The sequence below is a fragment of the Plectropomus leopardus genome, chromosome 2 (genome assembly GCF_008729295.1).
Source record: "Plectropomus leopardus isolate mb chromosome 2, YSFRI_Pleo_2.0, whole genome shotgun sequence".
Lineage (NCBI taxonomy): Eukaryota > Metazoa > Chordata > Actinopteri > Perciformes > Serranidae > Plectropomus > Plectropomus leopardus.
In genome coordinates, this window is record NC_056464.1 from 3,326,332 (window position 1) to 3,337,155 (window position 10,824).

Sequence of the window (10,824 nt, forward strand, 5' to 3'; positions counted from 1 at the left end):
TCTATTGTACAGCTCATGCAAGTCTCTTATATACGTACAGGCATCAATACATTTGTCCGTAAAGCAACTCTTTACCTGCTGTGATCAATCACAAAACCCCACAAGTATCTCCTTATTTGGAAGGAGCCTTATTCCATGTTACTCTAGCCTGGCGCCAGTATTCTACACACTTGTCTTCCAGGCCTAAACATCCCTAGACCACTAACTTCGAGGCCTCCTTGCCTGACCAAATTAGGAACTTTAAGAAACTGAGCATAATACACTACATGATCTAAAACTACACACACACACACACACACACACACATAAGGATAATTTCCCAGAGGCATTAAGCTTGTATAGGTAGTACTGAGATGACAGTCAGTAGCCTTTAATGAATGAACTCTTATGGCCACACGCAGCACTTGCAGCTGTCGTCAAAGACAGTGCCGACTCCGCACATCCTCAGGTAGGTTCGGCGGCCTGCACACACATAGTAGCTGGTGTTGTCCTCTGGGTTGGCGTATATGCCATCAGCCTTGTCTTTGCAGAAGCCTCGTCCTGGGATAGGGATTGTGGTCTTTGTGGATGAAGCATTGGTGGTACCACTGGGTTTGACTGTTGTTTTGGTGGCTGGTGCAGCAGTGGTAACAGGCGTAGTGGTTGTTTGGGTGTCACATGGTGTAACAGTGGTAACAGCAGGTTTGGTGGTTGTGAAAGTGGCTGATGCTGTGGTAGTAACACTAGGTTTCTTCGTTGTGGTTGATGGAGGGGAGAGGTGTATCTTTGAGAGATGAAAAGAACGGGACATTATACCAAAAGGACTAATTTTTAAGCATATACCTTGTGTAAAGGCTATCAGTATTTTTCCCAAAAGCCTGTCAAGAACTGTGCATAACAGCTTGATAATGATTCTTGTCTTTCCATGAAGAGCTGGGAACATATTTGTTCATAAAAAAGATGAGAAGCAAGACTCACCAGCATTGACAAGTTTGCGCAGATGGGACAGCAGAGGATGGCTTCCCTGTCCACAGAACTCTCCTTTAAAATCATCTAGATCCAAGGCCCAAACAAAGGCACCACCAAAGTTCATGTCCTTCATGTACTGAACCTGTGGATTGAACAAGAAGACATGTCAAAAAAACTGAGGAATAACTGACTCTCCCACCCTGCAGACCAACCCTGAAGCTGTGATCCCTGTATAATGTTTTCCCTCCTACCTTAATCTCATAGCTCTCCTTGGTGTCAAATCCAACCCACTCGCTGTTCTTGCTGGCATAGGGAACTTTCTGGTCATCAATCCACTGAATGGTAGTCCCTTTCAGGAAGGTGCAGACCTAAAAGACCAGATTAATGAAATGCCATTGGGGCGTTCCATTTTCCATCCATTCTACTTGTGTTAGTATGCACTTTATTTTGTTTAGACTTTACCTCGTAGTAGGACCAGAATCCAGCTTCACGTGTGAATGGGCCGGCTGATGCAGCACCACTAGCTGGAGCACCAACACCGGTGTTTGATGATGTCAGACGGAAGGTACGACCGTAAGCAGCAAATCCCATCATCAGCTTGTCCACTGGGGTGCCTTGGTCTCTCCAGTATTTCATGGCAAAGTCCTGAAATAGAAAAGGAGGGATGAACAACACAGACTCAAGGCCTGGGTTTCTTTAAGGCCTATGAATGACAGTCCTTTTAAGGAATCAATAGATATTCTGGAGATTTGTTATTGCATTTCCAAATAGAGGGGGGTTTCAGCAGAAGATGAGATATCCTGACTTGTAGTAAGTGTCAAGCCTTAACAATGCTGGACCCTACCTTTCCCGTAATGCAACAACTGTATTCCCACCTTAAACACTGTGTTCCTGGTAAATTCCCATATTTTTCAAACCCTAAAAGCTTTTTGTAAATTTCTACTCTCCAAATCAGTGTTGAGATAGTGGGACATTATCAGTTCTATTTTCTCAGACTTGACAATGTTTCTCAGTTGTACTTGTGGCTGAAGAGTACTTCCTGTCATTCGTAAACAGACCTTATCATGTGAAACTGGTTGAGCTAACCATTAAAGGGTATTGGACCAATGTAATTTATGTATTCCTGCATTACATTACTACTTTTCTTACAGTGTTGAAGTAAATTAGGTCTCCCTTGTCATGTTTGCCACGATATAGAGGGCTGTTGTGTCCAGTGGCTCGCTCCCAAGCTCCATGGAAGTCATAGGTCATGACATTGATGAAGTCCAGGTGCCTGAAATGCATGTGAAACACTGCATTTTAGGCACGAAATGCTGACGAGCTACCGACCTATCATCGAATACAAACGTTGATTTAAAATCACAGCATTTTCAGAAAAGAAAGCTGCAGGAGCTTACTTGGCAATCTCTGCAATCTCATATCCAGCATCAATGGTTCCCTTTCCAGCAGACACTGCAGCAGTAAGCATGAGCTGAGGTTTGTCTGTGGCCTTGGCCTCAGCTGCATAGGCTTCAACAAGTTCCTGCAATAAAGACCATTGATATGAGACTATTTAAAATATAGTGTTATCACTGCAATATGTCCCTGATTGCTCATGAGTTCATTCAATCTGCCCTCCCACCACAAACTAAAAAGTCTAAAGTCAATTTTTACTAATACTATGGTAAGTTGAATGCTAGTGAATATAGTATCTTGAGTTGGACAGCGTGGTCCTACAATGTACATTTTGAACTCATTTTTTTAATTTGGTGGTGAAGAAAGTGTAGATATGAGTGGCATTCATTTTGATTTGGCATGTTGTGGAGACTGGATTGGGGAGTGAATGTGGGGAGGGAGTGGGTGAGGATGATGTCAAACCTTGCAGAGCAGACTGAATCTCATCTTGTCCACTGGAGGACTTCCACGAGATCCAGGGTACTCCCAGTCCAGATCCAGACCGTCAAATCCATGACGCCTCAGGAATTTGATGGAAGACTGGATGAATGTCTGACGGTTGGCTGGAGTGGACACCATGATGGAGAACCTGAGGAAATTTGTGTAGTGTTTATACATCACTTAGTAGCATTTTCCTGAAATACATCAGAGCTAATGATTTAACACTCCTCATGGTATTTTTGTAATGAAGCACAAACTTGATAAATAAAGCAGAGGCACTCACTGAGTTGAGCCAAAGTTCCATCCACCAACAGCCAGCAAGGTCTTCAGACCGGGGTTCCTTTGGAAAAGGGATTTTTTTAATGCCGTATTGAAGCACAAGCTGGCGAAGCTGGTATATATTATATATTGTGGAAATACAAGTTCTTACTTGCTCTTCAGGCCATTGAAGGCCTTGTACAGGGTCTCATCATTCCATTCGTAGGTAACCAACTCATTTTTGTTGTTGATGATGGAGAAAGCATAAATCAAATGAGTGCACAGGAAAGGATCCACATTTGCAGGTGTGTATTTCCCAGTTCCAGGTCTGTACTGGGACCAGTTGGTAAAATAGCAAGCCATCCTGGAGGCAGTTACTTGAAAAAGCAAATTTGTAATCAACATTTTATAAAACATCAATTATTTTAAGACGTATAGTTAAGTCAGTATCAATAAAAACTTTGATGGGTAGTTTTATGAGCATGTCACAAGATGTACTCAAGTGGAACTTACCCAGCTGGCACATCACCAGGCACAAGCCTATCAAGAGGTAGAGATTAGCAAATGGATACCATGTAAGGGTTTTAATGTATCAAGATATCAAGGAATTAGTGTCGTGTAAAGCACTGATGACTTTACCTGCTAGAATGGTGAGCTTGGTCATCCTAATTTCAAAGCTCACAACTTTAACTGCTTTTTTCTAGAAAAAAATAAACATATGTCAAGGAAAAAATGAAGACAAACAAAATGATACTATCACAAATAATATGACTGCATATTCTTTGGAATCATTAACATGATTCTAATTCACAACTTGACCATAACTATCATAAACTCAAATCTTCTGGCCCATTAAAAAAAAACAATTTGACGTTGGTGTACAATAACTCCACTACTGTGAACAATCATAATTCCTCTCTCGTTTGTACTTTCCAGCTCAATGCAGCCCTAAACACAGCTCCAATTAACTGCATAAACATTTGTCTAATTCTAAAATCATACTAAACTAGAACTAAATTTCTCCGGTCTACAATGAAGAAGCTCTTGGAAGTGCAAGAGAGGAGAGGAGAATTGCTTCTGCTAAATTACTAATGTAAGCTTACCTTAGGATTTCACAAGGAACCGAGGTGGTTGAGTTTTGGATCTTCTTATATACATCACAAGATCAGGATATCAGCCCTCCTCATTTACCATGAAAGGTAGGTGGGCAATTATGACATGTTCTTTATGTTGTAGGTACAAAATATTTGATAAGATAAGTAAAATCAGACGTGAACTGACATATGGTGATAAGCGTTAGTATATGGTATGGAGACAGCATGTTTCTGTACAAGATATGACTCAATCTAGGTCATGAACTGAAAGCTTGCACTAGGAAAATTCAATGAAGCAACACAAAAGCAGAAAATATTTCCAGTGTATTACACATTGATCTTCTGAACACTGTTGGCAAACCACAAATCAAGAAATCTTTTGTGTTTTGATCATTTGTTAGCAAGTGTAATTTATTTTTATCACAGAAACACAGCTTAGCGCAATGCCCTTGCACTGTCCAAGGACATCGTCACCTCAGACTGACTTGTTTCAGATTATCAAAGTCATACTGCTCATGCATGCTTTACCACTTTTTACTGATTCACAAAGAACTGACAAAGTTTTTTTATGTGCATTAACAAAGACTGCAAGTGTAACATATATAAGTGATCCCCAGACAAAAATGTTGCCATGGTTTGATTCTGCAAACCATGAAAACGTTAAATTTGTACATTTCCCATGTATCACATCAGCATTTCTAGAGTGACCTAATAAATGAGCTGACTGTCATCAGGAGGTGGAAGGGATTGTGGATGGTTTGTCACCTAGGCGAGATGCCTGCCAAGCTGCAGACCGCTGTAAAAGACTGACAAACAACAAAATCAGTTGTGATTTAGTACACAACTGAGTCATTGCCCTTATTCTAGTGGCTTTTTAGTATGGAAAAGTGGTTGTTTTTTACTGAAACAGCACTGTCTCTGAAAATGAAGAAGAAACAAATGATAACAAACAATCAACAGAACAAATCATGAGGGGTGGAGGCTCTGGCCAAAAGGAACAAAAAGGTGAAAAGAGGCTGAGTCAGCCCACAGAGGGCCATCAGACTCAGCGTATTTCCCCTAACTTCCTTAAAAGAACAGAAACGAACTACTCTAACTTAAAACAAAGACAGAAAGCTGAACTGCCGGAAACCCCCAACCCAAACAAACATAACAAACTAAAACACCAAAACCCGGCAATCTAGACATGCCGGGGTGAAAGGAAAGAAAATAAAAACCAAGGGAGAGAACCCCCACAAACCCGGCTGGTGTGCTGCCTCCTCCCTGCATGCATCTCGGAGAGTGAGCCTCCCACTCCGCACCCCCCTTACCTGCACTCCTGAATGAAGGAATTGGCAACAGGTGCTCAGGAAGGAGGGCGGAGGGAGTGCACGGGGAGAGGAGGAGGACAGCAACCGCAGCAACGGCAACAACACAGTGTGTAATTTTAGGCACACAACTGGGCGGCAAGCAACACCCCTACCCTGAGATTGTGAATACAGAGGAGAGCACATGGGAAAAAAAAAACATTCACAACTAACAACGAGACAGCGTGTCGGCCAGAACATTGTCCCGCCCCGTCGTGTCTGACCTCAATGTTGAATGCATGCAAGAAAAGTGCTCAGCACATCAGTCTTTGATTGGAATTGCGCATCTGGTGAATGAACACTAGCAGATTGTGGTCCATATAAACAACAGTGGGAGGGTTTGCAGATCCAACATAAACTTCAAAATGCAGAAGGGCCAAAATACAGGCCAGTGCCTCTTTCACCACAGTTGAATACACTCATTGGGGTTGGTTGAACTTCTTGGAAAAGTAGGAGACCGGATGGAGTAGAAGACGCGGGCTCAAACAGATCAACAGCGGACAGCGCCACAGCAGCCCCGACCTGGTTGATGGGTTTAGCATTGGACAGGGACAGGACAGTTTTCCCATCCTTGACAGATGACAGCGGGGCAGTTAACATGACAAAGCTGACTCCGCCACCTCTGCTCTGGAGTAGTGACAACATAGTTATGGTCATTCACTCTCTCTTGGACAACATAAGGCCTGCTGTAATGTGCCTGCAGAGACGAACCGGGAATGGGCAACAAAACTAAAACTTTGTCTCCAGGACTGAAACTGCAACTTTTCGCATCTGCATCATACCAGGATTTCATTTTTGCTTGAGCAACAGACATGTTCTGCTTAGCCAACTCATGGGTGCGATGACGCTTAAAAGGAAAGTTGCACAACCAGATTCTGTGGCTCACTATCACCTAGACATTGTCCTGCAGGAGTTTGAGAGGGCCCCGCATCGTGAACACGAGCTCTGCCAGATTAAACCCAGCGACTCCTGAACCACTTCACGAACAGCAAACAGGAGAAGATGGACCCCCTCATCCCAGTCGTTGGAAAACTCAAGGCAGTGGGCGCGAAGCATAGACTTTTGGGTCTGGTGGAAGCGCTCAATTGCTCCCTGACTCTCCGGGTGATACGCACTCCACTCCAGCAATAGTGGAAGATACCAAGTTGTTTCACTATTTGGGCAAAAATCCGCAACATGAAGTTGGACTCCTGGTCTGATTGTATCATGTTAGGCAGCCCAGACATGGAAAAAAAACCTTAACCACTGCAGGAGCGGTGGTTATACGCATTAGGATGGCTTCAGGAAATCTCGTAGCAGAGCACATAATAGTTAAAAGGAGACTAAAGCCAGCTTTTGTATGGGGGAGAAGACCAACACAGTCCACCAGTACATGATCGAATGGCTCCCCCACAACAGGAATGGGATAGAGTGGATAGGGAGAAATGGTCTGATTTGGCTTGCCAGATCCTTGACAGATGTGGCATGTCTGACATTGCTGACACACGTCCCCCTTCATCCCTGGCCAGAAAAAGCACCGAAGGACAGAATCGTAGCTTTTATTAACCCCCACTTGGCCAGCAAGCGGGTTGTCATGTGCCAACTTCAGGATCTCAGGCCTGTATGCCTGTGGAACCACAATTTGTGTCACAACACCCCAATCATCCTGCAGCGGTGTCCATTTAGGCACGAGCACCCCATCCCTCAGGAAATAACCAGTGGACTGCCCCCTGATGTCATGCCCCGAAACAACCACATTAAAATAGAGGAGCCAGTGACTTATCACATTGTTGCTCAGCAATTAGCTGCTTGCAAGACATACACACCTTCGGGCCTGACGCCCCCAACAGGAGAGAACAAGCCAGCCGAAGTCGAGAAAACAGATGATGTAGCCAGGGCTGGGGAGGAAACGACAGACGGAGCAGCTGAAACCGGCGGAGAAACCAACAACATGGCAACATGACTCTACCCAGGTCAGCCATAAAACTGTCAGCTAACCCTATCTCATCTTGCCCAGAAATGTCCTGGCCCTGCCTCTGCCTCTCTGACAGAAAACACACCCCTATACTTCTGCTCTAACTCATCCAGGCACACAGACAGAGGAGCAGTCACTTCAGGATTGAGTAACACCTTGCCCCCGGCCAAATCGTTAACCAAAATAAAGGACCCCTCAATTGGAAACTCCTCACTAACTCCAACCAAGACAGGCCCTTTTACTGGCTTAGAGTCAAGATAAACAGTATGCAAAGGCACCCCCACATACAGCATCCCAAACCCACGTACTAGAGCACTGGAGTTAACGGAGGACTTCTGTGACGAAGGCAGCACCCCTTTCAAAATAACTGACTGCGAGGCAGCACAGTCCCTCAAGATCACCACAGGAACCTTGGCCCCCCCATCTGCCAAAGAAACGCAGCCCTCCATAATAGAAGGAGAAAACACGCCATCTGGTTTGACTGCAGTGGACTGGCTAGGCAAAGCACGCGCACCGGAAGCGGCTTCAGTCTTCAACAAATTAACTGTTTTGGGTGAACTATTTCTTCTATTCAAAATAAAGCAGTTGTTAATGGTGTGGCCACGCTTATTACAATAGAAGCAAACTGGCTTATCCCTGGTCCCTACATCCTTACCACCATCTTTCACCTCAACATCAGTGCTCTGCTTTGGGGACTGAACAAAGGGTCTAGCTACCGGTGCACAGCGCTCTGAGGAGGGATGAGTTCTGTCAAACGTATCCCTGTGTGTGAGGACATACTCATCTGCGAGGACAGCTGCATCACACAATTTTGACACCTTCTGCTCATTAATGTGAGTAGCAATTTTATCTGGTAGACTCCTCAAGGAGCATCGGGTAAAGCAATTTGTCGAAATCCCGTATACTAGTAGCGTCGCACCAATGATCAACGCTTCTTTCTCATGACCAAATTCAATGTAAGTCTGGCTGTCTGAATATCTCAAGCGGTACCAACTCATATGCCCTCAACACTGCGGCCTTAACATGTGCATAATCCAGGCTCAACTCAGGTGACAAAGATGCATAAGCATCCTGCACACACACGGGAGAAGCAAAGGCTAACCATGCCTAGGCCACTGTAGAGTATTCGCAACATGCTCAGACAAGGTAAAATATTTATCAATGTCCCTTTCCTTAAACAGCGGGATCAAACGGAGGCATTTATTAACATCAAATTCATCACACTGAAAACAAGACAGTGGAGGCGAAGAGGAGCGGTGTAACTCCAGCTCCTTTAAATATAGCTGCCACGTAGTTTCCTCTAAATCAACTCTAATCTAAATCTACTCAATTCTTTTTCTATTAAATCAAAGCGGCGCATCTCAATTTCCAGCTCCTCCAAATGGAGCACCTCCCCCAAATTCCTCCCTCCCACGGACAGACTCCCGCCAGGTGAACACGCATCACAGGGCAAAACCCCCTTATTAGACAGCACAGAAAACAACTCAGATTTAACAACTCGATTCTTCAGTTGCTTAGACACAGGCACATTAAAATGATCAACAAGAAGGATACAATGCTCCTTCATGCAGCGATGGAATTTCTCAAGGGTCGGCTGCGCAATGAAGTCATCAAGACTGAACTCCATACCGAACACAAACGAAAAAAGGCCGAAGACAAGAAGAGAGGGGAAAAAAACAACAATGCACCCATAGTTCGGCAACAACACAGCGCGCAGAAGGGGAGAGCGAGAAAAAGAAAAAGTCGTTCACACCGAACAGCGCGGGAGAAGGCAGGCAGCACAGGAAAAAAAACAGGACACCCAGTGGTGTCCCACACGTGCGTAAAAACAACAAAAATGCACAAAGCAAATCACAGCAAACCAAACAAAGTGTCAAAGCAACAACACAAAAGTGTAACTCACACAATCAACTTGCAGCCAAAAAAAGTCACGATGACACTGTCTGCAAGACAAACAACCATGCCAAAAAAAAATCAGACACGGACACAAAAACCGAGGAAACCACTAATTAAGCGGGCATCCCGGACAAGCCCCCAAATATGTTATGGCTTATATTAAAACTAACAAAAGGCTCAACAAAGACCGCAGCATATGAAAGCACCTGACAGTTGAACACCGAAATAGGACAAAACTTTATTCAATACCGGTAAATTAACTGGTTTAAACCCCCGCCATGATGTTTCTCTGAAAATAAGAAGAAACAAATGATAACAAACAATCAACAGAACAAGAGGGGTGGAGGTTCCCGCCAAAAGGAACAAAAAGGTGTAAAGTCGCGGAGCCAGCCCACAGAGGGTTGTCAGACTCAGTGTCTTTCCCCTAACTTCCTAAAAGAACAGAAACAAACTACTCTAACTTGAAACAAAGATGCACCAGGTGCCACTGGCCGCATTTTCAAGTGATGCCGCCCATGTGCATAATGGACATACTGTCTGCCGGCATATAATAACACCACGACAGGTTTCTTTTCCGAAACCATCCAGCAACGTTCCATGCACACAGCTTTTATCATATTGTTGTTGTAGGTTGATATTCATAAAGCTTGGTTAAAATACTTTGATAACTTTGTTTTGCCTTTTTTTTTAAATAAAATGTTGGGTTTTTTTTTATAAATGCTATAGAAGGCTCCAAGCTACCACAGCAAATGCTTTTGTGATGGTATTTGTTGATATTTTGTAATAGTGTCATTTGTGGAGCTTACTATGTTATCTGTGGCTTTGCTAGCTTGTCTAAAGATTCCTAAGAAATCACTAGTGTAACAATCAAGTTGACTGTGGGAGACCAAAGAGCATTCTGCTGTTACCAGAAGTAATGGCTGGTAGACGCCAAAAGATGCCATTTTGTGCCACATTCATCATGCAATGCAATAAAGCATTAAAGTGTACAGGCCTCAGTAGGTGGGTGAGTAACATGCACTGCCCATGTAGGTAAGACTACGACACTTTTAAAATGACATCACCTAATGAGGTGGAGTCAACTTTTCTGCAGTGGCTAGTGACATTTCCAAACCAATGTGACCCCCCCTCCCCCCCTCCCCACCACAAATGGCAGTTTTGTCTGTATTGCTTTGAACATTTATACTACTGATATAATTCTTCATGTGAAACGTATGTGTGTAGCGTAATGTATAGACATAATTTTCGCTTTTAATTATCGATGAAACAAATTTTTGATTTGTCATAATAGTTTTATTCTCATGGAGCATTCACATTTTGAATTTTAAGGTGTTTTCTAAGCATCAAAATGTTATGATCAAAGACCATTAAAAAGACAAATCATTTCCCACAGGCATTCAGCTTGTATAGGTAGTACTGAGATGACAGTAAGTAGCCTTTAATGAATGAACTC

General features: G+C 43.6%; 1 protein-coding gene across 1 annotated transcript; it reads right to left on the bottom strand.

Moving 5' to 3' along the window:
• Positions 1-385: 385 nt before the first annotated feature.
• LOC121950123 (acidic mammalian chitinase-like) lies at positions 386-3,745 on the bottom strand. The gene is made up of 12 exons (XM_042496045.1): positions 3,721-3,745; positions 3,595-3,621; positions 3,254-3,458; positions 3,107-3,163; positions 2,806-2,971; positions 2,346-2,470; positions 2,098-2,221; positions 1,411-1,593; positions 1,200-1,316; positions 962-1,090; positions 658-763; positions 386-612 (listed from the first exon to the last, which is right to left on the bottom strand). The coding sequence occupies exons 1-12, from the start codon at positions 3,743-3,745 to the stop codon at positions 386-388; spliced, it is 1,491 nt and encodes a 496-aa protein (XP_042351979.1).
• Positions 3,746-10,824: the final 7,079 nt, after the last annotated feature.

Excerpts from the sequence above, each read along its gene's own strand:
- LOC121950123 (XM_042496045.1), bottom strand. The coding sequence starts at position 3,745 with ATGACCAAGCTCACCATTCTAGCAG. Across the intron at positions 3,164-3,253 it reads TTCAATGGCCTGAAGAGCAA|GAACCCCGGTCTGAAGACCT; the intron begins GTAAGAACTTGT and ends CCTTTTCCAAAG. Across the intron at positions 2,222-2,345 it reads GAGATTGCAGAGATTGCCAA|GCACCTGGACTTCATCAATG; the intron begins GTAAGCTCCTGC and ends CATGCATTTCAG.